The 19,062-nt window shown below is 42.3% G+C and overlaps 2 protein-coding genes across 6 annotated transcripts in view; one reads left to right on the top strand and one right to left on the bottom strand.

Annotated features, from left to right (window-relative positions):
• cfap52 (cilia and flagella associated protein 52) overlaps positions 1-17,309 on the top strand; it is a 23,552-nt gene extending 6,243 nt beyond the window's left edge. For 2 of the 5 annotated variants that reach the window (XM_077015395.1, XM_077015392.1), the window contains 2 exons: positions 351-462; positions 773-2,311. In XM_077015395.1, coding sequence (XP_076871510.1) covers positions 351-462; positions 773-948 — 288 coding nt within the window. In that variant the 3' untranslated portion in view covers positions 949-2,311. Of the gene's footprint in view, positions 1-350; positions 463-772; positions 2,312-16,581 lie in introns of those variants that run through there. The other 3 variants (XR_013132867.1, XM_077015393.1, XM_077015394.1) reach the window with 3 other exon arrangements.
• Positions 5,045-9,956, bottom strand: LOC143521899 (uncharacterized). Its single transcript, XM_077015391.1, has one exon. The coding sequence runs from the start codon at positions 9,722-9,724 to the stop codon at positions 5,045-5,047; it is 4,680 nt and encodes a 1,559-aa protein (XP_076871506.1). The 5' UTR covers positions 9,725-9,956.
• Positions 17,310-19,062: the final 1,753 nt, after the last annotated feature.

Raw genomic sequence — 19,062 nt, forward strand, 5'->3', positions numbered from 1 at the left:
TCCATCTCTCTCTCTCTCTCTCTCTCTCATTCTTTGCTGTGTAACTGCTACCCTGTGTGCATGTCTCTCTCTCCTGTCTCACTGCCATCCTCTCTTTCTGTCTCACTCTCATCTCAGCTATGGTAAAGTACAGAGGCGTCATAAGAAAGTTTAATCGGTCTGAGGTTGGAACAAAAAAAAGTGAATAACATTGCAACCCAGCCATATGGCAACACACAGACACATGGCTTTAGACACGATCCCTCATCTCCCTGAAAGCCAGGAAGATCCCCCTTACAGTGGTGTGTTCTGTCGTAACACATCTGACTCAGCCATTGAAGGACTTGTCCATAAATTGCCCCTTGCCACAGATTGGCTACTGGGAGGTGTACGATGGTTCAGCCATACGCGAGCTGGAGGCCTCTCTCTCTGGGGCGATCAACGGCATGTGCATCACCCTGGATGGTGGCCATTTTGTGACCGGTGAGTAAAGGAAATGAGATGCATTTAACTTCGGTCATTAGTATTATGCAAGAAAGTAATAAAGGTTATATAGTGATCATTTTGATAGATCATGGCATAATAATACATTGCAAAGGAATGTCTGTTAGATAATACATGACTGACTTGCCCTTTAATGGTGGAATAACTGACAGTTGTATATTTGTGTTGCCAGTGATTGGTTAAACAAGGGCTGGACAAACTCATCATGGTAGACTTTGTTGAAGGTACAAAGATTGTGCTTCAAAAATATGTCTGTCTTCTCTCTTCCCTGCAATGCTCTCCTCTACAGGTGGAGATGACAAGCTCTTGAAGGTGTGGAGCTACACGGATGGTGAGGTCACACATGTGGGTGTCGGCCACAGTGGCAGCATCACCAGCGTCCGGATCTGCCCCAACAACAGATATGTTGTGAGCACCAGTGCTGACGGGGCTGTCCTTAGATGGAGATACCCACATGACTCGTAGAGCTCCACCCAAACTCTCCCAACATTTGGCCTGTGTCGACCACACCCCAGACTGGTCTACAGGCACTCATCCTGGAAAACAAACTAAATAATGGATTAAAGTTGATATTTTCTTTGGAACACTAAATGCTTTTTTAGTTGTGAGAATGATGACAATAATGTTTTCTTCAGGTAAAAAAAAAAAAAGTTAAAAATACAATACGACACCCGAAAACGGATTCTCAAATGCTGCTAGACTACACCATTTATTAAAAATAATTAAATATATAAAAATACATACTTTTAAATATGTGGCAAGATAGTGTCAAGAAAAAGTTTGAAATTACCTAGTTTTCTGCATTAGTTGGTCATAAAACGTGATCTGATCTACAGACAAACACAATGTGCTTAAAGTACAAACAATTAAAATATTTAATGTCTTTACTAGACTCATCCATTAAACATTCACAGTGCTGGTGGAAAAAGTAAGATTTCTAAGATTGCCTTGGATTTACAGTAATAACTGGTTAAACCTCCTTTGGCAGTAATATTCTCCAGTAGCTGCTGATCAGACCTGCACAACATTCAGGAGAAAGTTTGGACTATTCTCTCTTACAGAACTGCTTCAGCTCAGCCATATTCTTAGGGTGTCTGCTGGTGTGAACAACTCTCTTGAGGTCCTTCCACAACATCTCTACTGGATTCAGGTCTGCACTCTGACTGGGCCACTCTAAAAGGCGGGTTGTCTTTTTTTTGAAGCCATTCACTAGTAGATTTACTGCAGTGTTTACAGTCATTGTCAGTGTAGTTTTAACGCCATACTCAATGCTGCGTGTTCTTCCCGAATAATTCAACCTTGGTTTCATCAGTCCACTAAACATTTTCCCAGTGACTTTGCGGAGTGTCATGGTGCTCTGGCAAACTTCAGGCGTGCAGTGATGGTATTTTGGGAAAGGAGTGACTCCTCCATGGTGTGCTGCCATGGACACCTTGCCTGTTCAATGATTTGTGTATGGTGGACTCTTGACCAGAGATGTTAACCAGTTCCAATGATTTGTGTATGGTGGACTCATGACCAGAGATGTTAACCAGTTCCAATGATTTGTGTATGGTGGACTCATGACCAGAGATGTTAACCAGTTCCAAGGATTCCCTCAAGCCTTTCTGAGCATCCTGCTTTGTGCCTTTGGAGTCAACGTGGCTGGGCTTTTGATCTTCTCCTACCTAGCGCAGCAGGTTCGTTGATGCAAAAGAAAACATCACCAGTCTTATGTCTTTTAATCTTTTATTAAAACCAAGTTAAAATACAGAGATCTCTGGAGAGTACACAACAAAAGCCCAAACTACTCAACTCTGTGGTATTCGTGTAGCTTTGTGTGTAGGTCTGAAAACAGACTAGTTTCACCTCTTCTTTATAGTTGATCTGAGTATGGCCCCCAGCCTTCTGCTCTGTGATGGACTCTCTGTCTGCAAACTGTCTGCCTATTTCTATATAAAAAATACTGCCTGACTGTTATTCTGCGCCAAGTAAGCTCACCCTGACCTTTTCACCGTTTCCAGTTCTTCTCGGATAGTTTGTCCTCCAGCACACAGGTGCTGTTTCTCAAGTTTTTGTTTTTCTTTAACTCATCTCTGCATGTCCCATAATATGCTCAGTAACCCTTTGTTATTTGTAAGGAATTTTTATGCAAAGCAATTGATTAGTAATGCAAATGATTAGTAATGTAATACTAGTAAAATAATGCTAGTAAAATGTAATGCCATTAAAATATAATTCTCCACAGTAGACACAGTACTAAATCATCTTCAATTGTAGTCAAATTGTAAACAACAACTGTGGACTGGTTTAATACATAGTCTTGGAGATGGCTTTGTAACCCTTTCCAGTTTTATGCAGATCAGCAATTCTTGAGACCTTCGTTTTTGCAAGGCAGATGCTTCATGTGAATAGCAAACTCAAAAAGCTTGAGTGTCTTATAAGTCAAAGTTGTTCTACACCTTGCTCCAATCCTGGTGTTTCAAAGGACCGAGGGAGGGGGGATGTAAGGGAGGGTAGTGTTTGCAAGACCAGATGTCATGCATATTAAATCATGGCCTGATAACGATAATGGTAATACCAGAGCAGTGAATGCTCACACTGATGGTTGCAGTTTGCTATAAGCAATTTGAGGGTATTGGAATTTTTTTTTTCAGATAAGAATATTTGAAGCAAAGGAACCAACTGAAGCTAATTCTAGCAGGTTCACCATTATGCAGCTCAGGTGTTAAACTGTTACACACTATAGCAGTAATCATAATTTAGAAATACATACATAGCATGAGGAACACGTAGCATATTTAAAGAGGAGTGTATACTTTAAAATTAATGGTGAATACACACATATAGGTAGGAAAATAACCTTTTTTTAAAATAAAGTCATATATCTTTATCAGACTGTATAACGAACGGAGTGAATACACAGACACCACAACTAGATAACGCTAAACTAAGGATAGGGTAACGTCGGGAATGACAGACAAAGAACTAAATAAATCACACGACGCTAATCACCAGAAATAATGAACCTGGAAAACAGACAGCCAGAACTAGGCGCAGATGCCAACTTAACAACAGATGTTCACAAGAACTGACAAAGCAAGTGACAAAATACATGACTTAAATACACGAACTCAACCCAAGAGCCAGACACGACACAGCTGAAAACAATGACGAGGGGTTGGAGTTACAAATGACATGGGTGTGGCAGGGAAACGCATGGAAAAACCAAAACATGAACACATGGGTAACAAAACACAGACATGACTGACAGGAGGGAGGCGGAAACAAAACACATGAAAGGGGTGGAGGGCGGAGCTATACATGACAGACAGAATATAACGGGTGGAGGGCGGAGCTATACATGACAGACAGAATATAACAGGGGTGGAGGGGAGAATAATATGTGACAGACAGATGTAATTACTATAATACAGACACTATTTGAGTCACAATTTGAGTCACACATGTATTGAACTGCAATGATTCAACATAAGATTGCAAAAGCAATGTTTGGTACATGAGCTAGTGTTCAAGAAACACCAAACCCAATGTCCACTTAACCCCAACACCCACCTAGCCCTAATGTCCACTTAACCCCAACACCCACATCACCCCAACATCCACTTAACCCCAAAGCCCACCAAACTCCAGCACCCACATAACCCCAATGCTTATTTAATCCCAATGCCCAGCTGTGGCGGACCGTGGCACCAGTTTGCAGTGATTGGAGGAGCAGTGGTCAGCCCTGCTCATGCCCCAGCACAGGCTCAGGGTCAACACCTACACTCCTCCACTGGGGCTTCCTGGACTACTCATGGCAGCTCTGTACTTCTTGAAGGACCATAATATTGAAAGCAGAATTGCCATAGCAACACTTTCTCCTGTAGCACCAGGGCTGAGAGGGCATGATGTTTTGCAATAAGACAACTGTTAGTATCTCGCTGACTATTCTGTAAACAAACAGTGAATGCTACATGTGCAGTGGCTAAAGCAAACAGAAAACAATTGAAAAATATGAATTAATTGTAATGACATTGACTACACTTACCTTTGCTTTAAAATTCTTATTGTACTGTTTCACCCAATGTGACCCCGTGTCCTGTATTGGGATTCGCAGTCAGCTAAACTCTTTCATACACCACTTCCTCCAAGGAACAGACGCGTGTTGTATATGACAGGATTTAATGTAAGAAAGTGTGAAACTGAAACAACAGAAATACAGAAATGCACTCAGCACATAAATCACAATATGGTAATTAACCAGAAACAGAACATTTTAAATTGAATTATATTCACTATATAATCACATACATTAGATATATCCAAATTACTACAATAGACTCACTCGTATTGCCGCTCGGAGGGGTAGAAAGTGGTAGATGGTTTCAGGTTACTATGGTTACTATGCCTAGCTTACCTCACGAACAGTTCTTCCTTGCTACACACAGCGTCAACACAGCGAACTACGCAAACGTGCGCCCTCTATAGGCCTGAAGAAACACTTAAATAATAGACTCTCCATTACACTCCCCGCCTGGCATTATTTTAAGAATGCCACTATGACTTATTTAAACTTTGACTAATCTCTTGAAGCCAAAAGGAGAATACAGTCTGAAATAGGTCTATAGAAGGTCTTGGCAGTCTTGCCATGTGCAACCTTCACTTCCATTTTCCTGACAATTCCGTCTCTGCTCGGAAAGGTCTTCACTACGACTCCCATAGGCCATTGATTTCTTTTTAGTTGTTTGTCCTTTAAAAGAATGATGTCTCCTTCCTTCAAGTTTGGCTTTCTGTCCTGCCATTTCTGACGAGTCTGAAGCATGTTGAGGTATTCTTTCTGCCATCTAGCCCAGAATGTATCGGCAAGGGCTTGGACTCTCTTCCATTGATGTTTATACATGTCAGCCTTGGTGAAGTCACCAGGTGGAATTGGGATTGAAACAGACTTCTGGGTGAGTAAGGTTGAAGGAGTCAGGATCAAAGGGGCCTCTGGATCTGAGGAAACAGGTACCAAGGGCCTCGCGTTGACAATAGCTGTCACCTCAGCCATTAACGTTGTCAGGACCTCATGAGTTAGAGTAGGGTTCCCTGCTTGTAAGAGCATTGAATCTAGGATGCGTCTTGAAATGCCTATCATACGCTCCCAAGTGCCACCCATGTGAGATGAGTGGGGTGCATTAAACACCCAGGAACACCTCTGCTTGTGTAAGTAGTCCTCTACACTTGTCTCACCAGGCTTTTGAGAATCCATCTTTAATTCCTTGAAGGCTCCCATGAAATTGGTTCCGCAGTCTGATCTCAGCTGTTTAGCAGGACCTCTGATTGCAAAAAATCTACGAAGAGCATTAATGAAACTGGATGAGCTCAGAGTTTCAATCACTTCGATATGGATAGCTCTTGTAGACATGCAAGTAAACAAGACTGCCCATCTCTTACTGTTGGCTTGACCACCTTTAGTGCGGCGTGTCGTAACGTCCCATGGTCCGAATACATCAAGACCAACAAAGGAAAATGGAGGATCACACTGTAAGCGCTCGGCGGGTAAATCTGCCATAATTTGCTGCTCTGTTCTCCCTCGCAGTTTTCTGCAAGTGACACATTTGTGGATTGCACTGCTGATGGATCTCTTGGCACCAACTATCCATAAGCCACTCGCTCTTACAGCCCCTTCAGTAAAGTGTCGTCCTTGGTGCTGTACGGCTTCATGGTGATGTCGAATGAGTAGCATAGCAATATGATGCTTTCCTGGTATTAGAAGAGGTTTGGCTTCCTGATTTGGCAAGTTAGACTCTGCAAGACGTCCTCCTACACGCAGTAGGTTTTCATCATCAATCATTGGATTAAGCTTATGAAGGGAACTATGACGTGGTATGTCTCGTTTTGTTGTGATACATTTTATTTCCTCTGCATATACTTCATGTTGAACACACCTGATGACTGTGTGCTCTGCTTGAGTTAATGCTTCATCTGTGAGACTTGCCTTACAAAGGTGCCAGCCGCTACAACCGCTACCATCTTTTGACTTGAAACTGTGAGAGATGTGGCAAAGGTAGGCCACTGCTTTAATGAGAGCAGTCCATTTTGAAAACCGTTCGAACCGGGAAGAACTTAAGGCGCCTTGAGCAGTCGCGGTCACGAGCGCAGTTACGTTCTGCCGAATTTCTACGTCTAGCTCCGGATCAACAAGTTCAAATGGACCTTTGCCTTGGGAGACAGCCTCTCGGTTGAGAAGAAACGCTGGGCCATCCAGCCATGTGGTACTAGCAAGTTTTTCTGCGGCTACAGACCGAGAGCCGTGATCAGCGGGATTCTGCTGTGTCGGAACATATCTCCATTGATCTGGTGAAGAGGATAGCTTGATTCTCTGTACGCGATTATTCACATATACATGAAATCTTCTAGTTTGATTGCTGATGTATCCTAACACCACTTTGCTGTCAGTGTAGAACGTGGTTCTGTCAATCTCTATTTTCAGTTCTTCCTTGAGAACCTCTGACATCTCAACAGCAAGCACCGCAGCACAGAGCTCTAATCGTGGAATGGTGAGCTCCGGTACTGGAGCTAGTTTAGCCTTACCCATGACGAATCCAACTTCATTGTGACCATCTTCGCGTGTTACCTTCAGGTAAGCTACTGCTGCAATGGCTTTCACAGAGGCATCTGAGAACACACAAAGTTCAATGGAGGTAGCTTGCGAGATGGAGAATGTGACATAGGTACGAGGAATGTGCAGATTTTTGAGACTCTGCAGTGAATCGTGCCATCTTCTCCATTCATCATACATGTCCTGTGGCAAAGGGCTGTCCCACTCAAGGTTGCTACCGGAGAGCTCTCTAAGGAGTAGTCTTCCTTTGATAGTTACAGGTGCAAGCAAGCCAAGAGGATCAAATAAGCTGTTTACTGTTGAGAGTACGCCACGGCGAGTGAAGGGTTTTTGTTCCGGTGGAACTTGGAATGTGAATGTATCTGCTGTGGGATTCCAACACACCCCTAAGCTGCGTTGGACTGGAAACTCATCTGTTGCTAGATCGAGATCTTTGACATCTTTGGCCCTATCTTCAGGGGAAAATGCGTTCATTACTTCCACTTTGTTAGATACAATCTTGTGGAGACGCAGATTTGAGAGAGCGAGCATTTTCTGAGCTCTCTGTAGGACATCAATAGCCTCAGCTTCAGTCAAGAAAGACTTTAACGCGTCGTCGACATAGAAGTCTTCCTCTATGAATTTTCGGACGTCAGTTCCATATTCACTTTCTGCCTCCTTTGCTGCCATCCTCAGCCCATAAATCGCCACAGCCGGAGAGGGACTATTTCCGAAGACATGCACCCTCATTCGATAGTCCACTACATTTTTAGTGAGGTCATTATCTTCATACCACAGGAAGCGGAGATAATCTCTGTGATCTTCCTGCACTACAAAGCAGTAGAACATCTGTTCGATATCAGCTGTGATGGCGACCGGTTCTTTCCTGAAACGAAGTAGCACGCCCAAAAGGGTGTTGTTCAGGTCTGGGCCTGAAAGCAGTACATCGTTGAGGGACACTCCATCAAACTGCGCACTTGAGTCAAACACCACACGTATTTTTCCTGGCTTTTGTGGATGATATACACCAAATATAGGGAGATACCAGTTCTCTTTGTCCTTGTTATAAGGTGGTGCAAGCTCTGCATGTCGGTTTTCAAGCATTTTTCTCAAGAATTCAACAAAATGTGCTTTCATTTCTGGTTTCTTCTCGAGCGTACGTCGAAGAGACCTAAGCCGCTGGTAGGCATAAGAACGATTGTCGGGAAGTGTGCGTCTGGGTGTTCGGAATGGAAGTGGTGCGACCCAACTGTTAGTGTCATCTTTGAAGAATTCTTCCATCTTCTTCAGGAAGACCATGTCTTCAACAGAATGAGCGAGCTGGTTGTCTTTATCGGTGCGACAGAAGACAGTCTGGCCTATTTCTATAGTTGTGGACCTTTTGTGTGGGTGAGCAGATGGCAATGCATTAGAAATGGTTTTAACTTGGCTCAAACTGAAGTCTTCTTTCACATTGAAGTGACTTTCACAGGGAGTGAGATAACTTGGCCGGCCATTGTCCAATACATGTGTTTTCAAAGTGTTCACTTCACTTGGCTTGTGAGCTTTGCCAAGACACACCTCACCAACGATGACCCAGCCTAGGTCAAGCCTCTGTGCAAATGGGTCGTTGTGTCTGCCGTTAATTTGCTCCCTCACTTTGTGAACTCTCAAGAGGTTTCGTCCTATCAACAGCAGTATATCTGCACTTGGATCTAGAGGCGGTATTTCCTTGGCTATTGCTTTCAGATGGCGGTGGTAAAAGGCGGCTTCAGCAGTGGGTATCTCTTCCCTGTTGTTGGGAATTGCATTACACTCTATGAGAGTGGGTAGGGGAAAACTCATTTTTCCGTCGAAGGTCTCGACTATGTAGTCACATGCTCGTCTACCTGCCACCTGTGCTATACCGCTGCATGTTTTCAGTGTATATGGTTCTATTGGGCTCTGTATATTAAAGATGTCAAAAAACTCTGTCTTTGCGAGCGACTGGTTACTTTGATCATCAATTATTGCATACATTCTTTTGATGTTGTCGCGCTTACCCTTGGGATAGACTTGCACTAAGCAGATCTTAGAACAAGATTTCCCGGTAATTTCATTTCCACCACATACCTCTGTACATGTGACCGCGACATCTGGGTCCTGTGTGTTGGTTTGCTCCCCGCCATGCTCTCTATGCGGTGAGGGATGCTTGGACCTCTGTAGAGCAGGGCCAGGGTGAAGAGCTGCTAAGTGTCTCTCGCTGTCACATTCTTCACACCTAATCATAACTGTACAGTCTTTAGCTTGATGGCTGGTGGAAGCAAGGCAGCGATAACAGATATTGCTGTCTTTGAGCAACTTTTTCCTTTCTTCAAGCCGCATGGTTCTAAAAACCCTGCATCTTTTAAGTGGGTGGGGCTTATGGTGTATGGGACACTGCTTCGTAATGTCCTCACCTGCTTCTTTTGTCCTGGGTCCCTCTGAAGCTACATCTGTCTTGTGCACTGCAACTGCTAACCTCTGGTTATAGCTGCCTGTTAATTTTCCTTGTCTGTAGTTCAATGCGTGATTGGCATGCGAGGGTGTTGTTGTGTTGAAGGATGTTGCAAAACTTGGGTCATTTCTTGCTTTGGCTTGACCTTTCACAAAATCAACGAAAACTGAGAAGGGTGGGAAGCTGACATTGTGGTCTTCTTTAAACTTTGACCCCACCATCGTCCATTTTTCTTGAAGATGGAAGGGCAGCTTCTCAACGATTGGACCTACTCCCCTAGCTGTGTCAAGATAACTTAACCCAGGTAAATATCCATCTAGCTTTGCAGCTTGCAGTTCACACAGTAGATCTGACAGATCACGAAGCTTGTGTGGTTCCTTAGTGGAGAGCTTTGGAAAGTTTTGTACTCTGGCAAACAGGGAATTTTCTATTGCTTCTGGTGAGCCGTAACATTCCTCTAGTCTTAACCATATCATGTTCAGACCAGTAGATGTATGCCTTATGTTGACTGCTTTTAGTCTCTTGGCATGTTCAGAAGACTCAGGTCCTAGCCACTTAATGAGCAGATTAATTTCTTCACTGGCTGTAAGACCAAGGTCTCTTATGGTACTCTGGAATGTGGCTTTCCAGCTAAGGTAACTCTCCGGCTTATCATCAAATTTAGACAGACCTCCCGTTACTAGCTGACTCTTAGCTAGAAATCTGGCAAGATCGCTCATTGTACTGTCGACATTATTATGTGGGTTTAATCCCTGCTGTGTTTGTAACCTACTGTGGAGGATGTTTGGAATTACATCTCCTTGAAGTGGTGAATTGGCACCACCTTGTGGCGTAAATGGATATTGCCTTGGTCTGTGTTCGGGAATAAGACGTCGTTCATGTTGTTCATTCTGGATTTTGTCGTCATCACGTTTAAACATATCTCTATTGTCTTGATCTAGGTCACTGGAATTGTGTTTACTTATGTACTCACTCACCTTTTGCTCCGACGTTGCTTGTGGGTTCAAAAAGGTAAATTCTTCCTTTGACTCAACTATGTCGAATTGAGCTGCTGCTGACTCCATCACCTCTGCTTTAGCCATGGCTGCATCGGCTTCTTTATGAAGATTGAGTATATCGAGAGTCGCTTCTAGACGCGCCTTTTCAACTTTAATGCTCATCTCCTTTTCGGCGTAGGCTAATCTAGCCTTTGCTGCCTGAGCTTCTGCTTGTGCTCGCGCTGCTGCCATACTAGCTCGAGTTGACGCAGATGACCTACTTGAACATCCTGCAGATGATCTAACGGTGAGTTTTACTGAAGACTTTGAAGACTTAAGTGAGTGAGTGGACCTTGTTTCTTCATTGTTCTGAACTTCGACATCTGCTTTTTCCATGGCTAAGTTGAACTACTTCTCGTCGTCTGTAGCCGAGTGTTACGATTTCACTCGCTACTCCCTAGCTGAGTGTTACGATTTCACTCGCTACTTCCTTGCTGAGTGTTACGATTTCACTCGCTACTCCCTAGCTGAGTGTTACGATTTCACTCGCTACTTCCTTGCTGAGTGTTACGATTTCACTCGCTACTCCCTAGCTGAGTGTTACGATTTCACAGTACTGTTTCACCCAATGTGACCCCGTGTCCTGTATTGGGATTCGCAGTCAGCTAAACTCTTTCATACACCACTTCCTCCAAGGAACAGACGCGTGTTGTATATGACAGGATTTAATGTAAGAAAGTGTGAAACTGAAACAACAGAAATACAGAAATTCACTCAGCACATAAATCACAATATGGTAATTAACCAGAAACAGAACATTTTAAATTGAATTATATTCACTATATAATCACATACATTAGATATATCCAAATTACTACAATAGACTCACTCGTATTGCCGCTCGGAGGGGTAGAAAGTGGTAGATGGTTTCAGGTTACTATGGTTACTATGCCTAGCTTACCTCACGAACAGTTCTTCCTTGCTACACACAGCGTCAACACAGCGAACTACGCAAACGTGCGCCCTCTATAGGCCTGAAGAAACACCTAAATAATAGACTCTCCATTACACTTATATTAAACATATATTACAACAAAAGCAACAATAAAAATTAATCTCAGCAGTATATAATTGTAACTGTATACTTTTGAACTAGAGAAATTATATTAACCCTTGGCTGTTTTAATCAGCTGAAGTACGTGAGTGTCAGTGGCATCGAGTTGGGTCTGAAGTTCCTTGTGTTTCTTCCCCGAGATGTCTGTCTTTGTTTGAAGCTCCTCTCTTGCAGAGCCTGCCACCATCACCGCAATGTCATTGTCGCCATCGCTAGCTTGGCCGTATGTGCGAAATGTAGTGATATTTAAAACATTCTTGATAGAAATGCAAAGTGAAGTGTGTGTGCGCGTCCACGCTACATGGATGGTTTTAGGCATAAGTGGTTTTAGGTAACTGTTTATTACAACACCTTCTAAATCTTTCCCTAAGGGCTCTGTGCACTTAAAAAGGTTTTAAATTAATCATTTTTCATCTTTTGTTTAGATTTGAAACAAGCACTACTCTCTTTATATAAAAACTGTATTGTACTTATGCAATCACAATACAAAGTGCCAAAGTTACTTCTTATATTCTGGATTTCTCCCTGACGTTTCAGGTGCATTCAAACTGTTGTTTTCTGTGGTATGGGCATCACCAACACAGAGGAGGGCAGAAAGCAAGAGATATGCTGGACTGTTTATCAGGTTTGAAAAGAAACGAGGAGAAATGCTGAAAAGCCTTTCAGAACAGCCTCAGTTATAGCTTTGATTTTGGAATAGAAGTTTAATTTTAGTATAAAACACCTACTGAACATTATTAGAGAGCAAAGAATAAGCCCAGCACACATTTAGCACTACATGGCTAAATACCCATAGACCACAAAATAACTGATATTAATATTGTCAGTATTTTGAGATCAACTCATTCTTGTCCAACATTGAAATTCATCTTTAATTAATTTTGCCATTGAGCCTGTGAACTTTTACAAAAAAGTTGAATAAAACAAATAAGCATTGTTAATGTACTGCATAGTTGGTTTCAATATTGAATTTTCATACATGCAACTCAATGTGCTTTACAGAATAAATAAAACAAAACATTTAAATGAAGCAAAGATAAAAAAACATTAAAACAAAGCAAAGATAAAAAGGAAACAAACAATTAAATAAGGTAATAAAAGACAAATTATTAAAATACACAATAATGTAAATATTATGGCAAAACTATTAAAACAATTGGAACAGACAGTGTAACTAAGTAAAATAATGTAATAAAGTAAATAAAATGGCAAAACTATTAAAATAATTAGAACAGACATATAATGTAATTAAGTAAAATAATGTGATAAAGTAATAAAATAATTAACCTTTAGAGTGTCTTAACTAAATGCAGATCTAAACAGGAAGGTTTTGAGACTCTTCTTGAAGCTGTATAGGGATTAAATGTATTTGAGCTCCTCAGGAAGAGTGTTCCAGAGCTTTGGGACATAGTGGCTAAGTAACACAGACAATTTCTTTATCGCTCTGAACCAACATATTACAAACTTTAACAGTAGTCCTCTTTACACTGCACTGAACCACAGATCACTCGTTATGTTGTATTGGTAGGTAGAGTGTGTCTATCTGACGTTTTTAGTTAGCAAGCTAGCACCTGTAACTACGACTTTGATTATGGAATTTCCCTTATTAAATCTCACTCTCCTCAGCATTTGTGTCCACCTACTCTCTCCGCAGTGCGAGCTTCATTACAGTTAACTCAAATACTCAAATGCCTTTTGTGCAGTGTTGCGCTGCTTTAAACAAAGCCTAGTGAGAGGCTCGTCAGGCTATACGCCTGTAATGTGTTTTGTCCTTACCGATAAGCAATTGTCAGTTCAGTAATAGCCAATAAATATGTTTACAATGAAATATGCTATTGACAATTAATACTGATAATTATCCTGACAATAGCCCCTGGTAGGAAAATTTGTAAACATGCTTTAAAGCTATAGTAAGAGTCAGCTAAGACAACACTATAAATAGTTAAATTTAACTAGCAAAATAATGATTCACAGATTATTATATAGCTATGGATTTTCTCATTTTAAAACAATGAGTAATACAAGTGAACAATTGCTTTCTGGTATATTTATATGTGTCATGTATGGCCCCGCCCCCACCTGTCAGTCATGTCTTTGTCTTGTTTCTTGTTTCTCCCATGTGCTGGTGTTTTTCCATGCCTGTCTGTGCCTCCTTCCAATTTGTTACTCCACACTCTCATCATAATTCCCACCTGTCCCTAGTTTACCACCCTTGTTAGATTTTATATTTAAACTCTGTCCCAGCCCTTGTTCAGGGCTGGTTATTGAATGTACATGTGACTGTGAGAATACCGTGTCTTTCTTATTTTTATTTGTCTACTCTGCCTGTCTGTTATACTCCAGTCTATCTTCTGTGTGATCTGCCTGGTTTTCCTTTTTGTTGTACTATGAGTGTCTGGGTTGGCTTTATGACCCTGGACCATCACCCCGACTCTGATTATGGATCTGCCCTTAATAAACGCTCTGCTCAGCGTCTGCGTCATTGCTCCATGACGCCCCAGGCATTACAGAATAACCAGCCTACAAAGGACATAGCGAGGGAGCGAGACTCTGGTGAGTCTTTGAGCTGGGACAAAACTCACGCTGCTTCCAAGCAGTTTGAGTCTCTGGTGTTCCAGCCCTGGCAAACCAGAGATGGCAAATCCCCTGGCAATGTGGTCGTGTCTCGAGGCCTGAAAGGAGCCTGTGCCAGTTCCTGTGGCCCCAAAAGGGGTCAACTCCCGTTGCTGTGACCAGGATGGGAACTGCACCTGATCCTGAGGTGAAACCCCCAGACTCTCCGGGCCCGCCGCCATGAAGGTCATCACCGCACCCCCGGAACCTTCACGCCCGCTGCTGCTGAATGTTGTCGCCACGCCTCCGAGTCCTCCGGACTTGCCTTTGCGTCCATTTGCGCTTAGGTCCCCACCCGTCCCACCCTGTGGTCTGCCTTCTGTTTCTCCTTTATCTCCACCCATCTCACCATCCTCTGTGTCCTGGGTGTGTGCCTGGTGTTTCTCCTTTGTCTCCACCCATCTCACCATCCTCTGTGTCCTGGGTGTGTGCCTGGTGTTTCTCCTTTATCTCCACCCATCTCACCATCCTCTGTGTCCTGGGTGTGTGCCTGGTGTTTCTGCTTTATCTCCACCCATCTCACCATCCTCTGTGTCCTGGGTGTGTGCCTGGTGTTTCTCCTTTATCTCCACCCATCTCACCATCCTCTGTGTCCTGGGTGTGTGCCTGGTGTTTCTCCTTTGTCTCCACCCATCTCACCATCCTCTGTGTCCTGGGTGTGTGCCTGGTGTTTCTCCTTTGTCTCCACCCATCTCACCATCCTCTGTGTCCTGGGTGTGTGCCTGGTGTTTCTCCTTTATCTCCACCCATCTCACCATCCTCTGTGTCCTGGGTGTGTGCCTGGTGTTTCTGCTTTATCTCCACCCATCTCACCATCCTCTGTGTCCTGGGTGTGTGCCTGGTGTTTCTCCTTTATCTCCACCCATCTCACCATCCTCTGTGTCCTGGGTGTGTGCCTGGTGTTTCTGCTTTGTCTGGTTCTTTGTTTTTGCCTTCTTTGGTTCTTGGTGTGATGTTTGCTCGTGTGTTTGTGTCTGTATTGATTCCGGTTTCTGTTCCAGTTTTGGTTCTGTTGTATCCATTTGTGTCTGTGCCTGTTCCTGTTTGTGTTTCTGTTCCAGTTTTGGTTCTGTTGTATCCATTTGTGTCTGTGCCTGTTCCTGTTTGTGTTTCTGTTCCAGGTTTGGTTCTGTTGTATCCATTTGTGTCTGTGCCTGTTCCTGTTTGTGTTTCTGTTCCAGTGTCTATGCCTGTTTTTGTTCCTGTGTCTTTGTGTGTTGTCTGGTCCGTCCTGTGTTTGTGTTTCCCGGTCCTCCTTCTGGATGACATCACTTGTTTTCTGTTGTTGCTCCTGGCCCCTCTAGTTGAGGAAAGTCCAAAAGACAAAAAGATAAACAAGCAGTGGTCAGAACCAGAGACCGGACAATCAGAATAACACCGATGCCCAAAAATCAATGTGCAAAAACAGTCCAGAGTCAGAAGGGATCAAGGCAGTAACGGGACAAATCGAAACAGGACAAAATGTCAAAGGCAAGAAACTCTGATCGGTGCCAAATGAAACCAATAGTAAAGAAGGACTGGTATGCATACAAACACAAGGAGCAAAGCCTGGAAAAATTGAGTATGTAGTGCTGGTAATTAGGATCAGGTGGTTAGTAATCGAGGGAGATTAATTTGGAAAACCGGTGAAGGGAATTGTGGGCATTGTAGTTGTTGCTGATGGCAATGTGTCTGCAGAATTTGTGAATTTTTGAGGGCTCTCTGGAATTTATTGCTGTCTCTTAACTTCTAATGATTTTATGTATGCTATTAATTTACCCAGCTGGATGCACAAAGTGGTTGACGATGAAGAGGGCAACGAAATGTGTGTGTTTCCTGCAGATGATTGTTATTCTCTAATTAATCACGTAATTAGCTCAGTAGTTATACGGGTAGATTACATCCAGGAATGTTTGTTGTCACTAAAATTACCTCGTGTCTTTGTTGGAGGTAGTTCAGGTTACCATCGCTGGCTTGAGTTGTGGAACATTTATGACATTAATGTATATCAGTTCATTATTATTAATGTAGCGTGTTCCACTTTGCCTGGTGTGAAAAAATACACTTTTTTTTGCTCAGGACTTGGAACATGAGACACTATTACAAGCCAACTGGCCCATATTAACTAGCTGTCCCTCACATTTTTCCATGTCACTGCAGGTCACTACAGCCGAGCATTGGAAAAACTATATAATTAGGTTATTCTCAAGGGTAACATTAGAGTCATTTTATATGACTACCTTGCCTTTGCTGGAATGCATATGAAGAAGGGATTTCATGTTTCTGTTATTTATTTCCTCCACCTCTTGTACCATTAAGCTCCTGGGCACTGGATGGAAGTCTATGCCACATCTAGACTAATAGTCTTTTTTGTTTGCTTGTTTTAAAATCTTAGACTCTCAAAAACATCAAGTTTCCGAACACCAATGAGAGTAGTCGGAGATTCCTGGTAAGGAATTGCAAGTTCCAGAAGTCCAAGTTGATTTTTGCAAGACCACTGCCAATGACAAGTCTTAAAGACACCTATATCGCTTTAAGCTCCACAATTGTGGAATAATCTTCCTGCCTCTATTCGGGACTCAGACACAGTCTCAATGTTTAAAACTCGATTAAAGACTCATCTGTTTAGTTTGGCCTTTGATTAATCTGTTACATATTTACTACATCTCGTATCTTTTCTCCGAGGTTCACCTGGAGAGTAACATTGCAGTCGGAGCCTACAGTACCAGCATCGCTGCTCCGACACGGAATGAAAGCCTGGCGTTCATCAACAGACATTTACAGTGACAATATCATAACCCAGAACTTTCATTTTTACCTTTACTTAGTCTGATTGTGTGATTTGTGTGTGACTTGTGTATTTGTCTGTATTTTGTGTAATCTGTGTGTTAACGGGCCGCCCAATGGAGGATGGGTTCCCTTTTGAGTCTTGGTTCTCCCGAGGTTTCTTCCTATTCCCCACTATCTTAGGGAGTTTTTCCTCGCCACTGTCGCCCTTGGCTTGCTCATTAGGGTTCTGGACCCGTAGTATTGTTAACCTTTTAAATCCTGTAAGGCGCTTTGTGACAACATGTGTTGTGAAAAGCGCTATACAAATAAACTTTGATTGATTGATTAAGCTCATCAAGACCTTCAAAAGCATCAATATGTGTCCATATTGCTCCAACTGATAAGTTTAGATTTACAGTAAAATATTTATGATACTCTCAATTGCCCTCCTTTCAATTTAATCTGTTTAATCCAAGACGAATATAAAATGCCACCTTAGTTCCAGTTTGCATGCCATCCATATATTTAAGGCAATAAATCAAAACTGAAGAAAAGCTGTAACTGTCAGGAAGAGTTGCACAATTCTTGAAGATGCCTAAGTGACAGTTATGAACAGGGCGTCAGCATAGTGACTTCTGTCATCTCATTCTTCCTCATTCTTCCTTTCATAACACATTTGTTATATATATATAAAAAAGCAACCAACAGAATAAATTACTGCCACATGTGCATCATGTACTTTGACCATGAAAGCCGCATATTCACAATACTAAACAGCACAGCATGGATCCAACGATAAACACCATAAACCAGCATGTAACATGGTAAGAAAACCACCCAATACGAGGATCCAGGTGCGGAGAGAAGTCTTTATTGGGAACAGGATTAGAGCAATAACTCCCAGAGTCCACACAGAGTGATCTGTCGGTTAGGGAGCCACAGTAGTAAAAGGAGGAGACAGAGGTGAAGTCCGGACAGGCAGGCGTCACACCAGGAAAGCAGAGTCCGGTGCAAATCCTGAGGGCAGGCCGGCAGCAAATGAAAACAGTCAGAAGTAAACACTCGGTAAAGGACACTGTCAACAATACTTCGCAAATAGACTGAGACAGGTAGGAGTATAAGAAGGCTCAGGGGCATAGCTGATAGTATAGATAGATAGAGTTAGTATTCAGGCGAAGGGGACCTTGGCCGTAGAGACTGGCCGCTAGGTAGTGCTGTCGAGTTCTGCAATCAATCAATCAATCTCTATCTATCTATCTATCTATCTATCTATCTATCTATCTATCTATCTATCTATCTATCTATCTATCTATCTATCTGTCTGTCTGTCTGTCTGTCTGTCTATCTGTCTGTCTGTCTGTCTGTCTGTCTGTCTGTCTGTCTATGCATGTATCCAATGATAAACATCATAACCCTGCAGTGTCAAAAATAACCACAGAATGTTACTAACACCCTTCATAATGTATGTAAGATATATTTATATATTTATTATGTATATGTATTGACTAGAATTATCTATATTGCCATTAAACCCACAAATTCCGCGTACAAACGGGATAGTGGAGAAGAAACACGAGCGATGAACAATGTTTGCTGTTAAAAAATATATCTGACCACTTAAGATAGAATAATAATAATAATTCATTTTTAACGCACTTTATATTAGGTAAATCTGTGCTACAACCTAAAACATGACCATAAAAACTATTACAGTATACAGAATATATACCTCTTCCCAGTCTATGTTAACGGAATTACACTTATATCAAGGATCTCAGATAACCCAGTACTGGTTTACTCTGAAGGTTCGGCTAAAATGCTTTTTAAAAGGTGGTGGGCTCTCCCCAACCAAATCTTAAATTCCAAAATAAAGCTCAACATGCAGTACAAAAAGTTGAAAGAATGTATGCTACTAAACATACCTCTCAACGTCCGTCTTACAGAACCTACGGACATAGTCTTTTTTTGCTGAATCATTATGAGATTCCCATTGAATAGTAGTGTCACGATTCAGCCCCAGACCCCTCCCTTCGGGCAGGTGAAGATGTTGTCTATGGCTGTGTTCGAAATAGCCTACTGCATACTGGATACTGCATACTGCACTCAG

This window comes from Brachyhypopomus gauderio, chromosome 8 (genome assembly GCF_052324685.1).
Source record: "Brachyhypopomus gauderio isolate BG-103 chromosome 8, BGAUD_0.2, whole genome shotgun sequence".
NCBI lineage: Eukaryota > Metazoa > Chordata > Actinopteri > Gymnotiformes > Hypopomidae > Brachyhypopomus > Brachyhypopomus gauderio.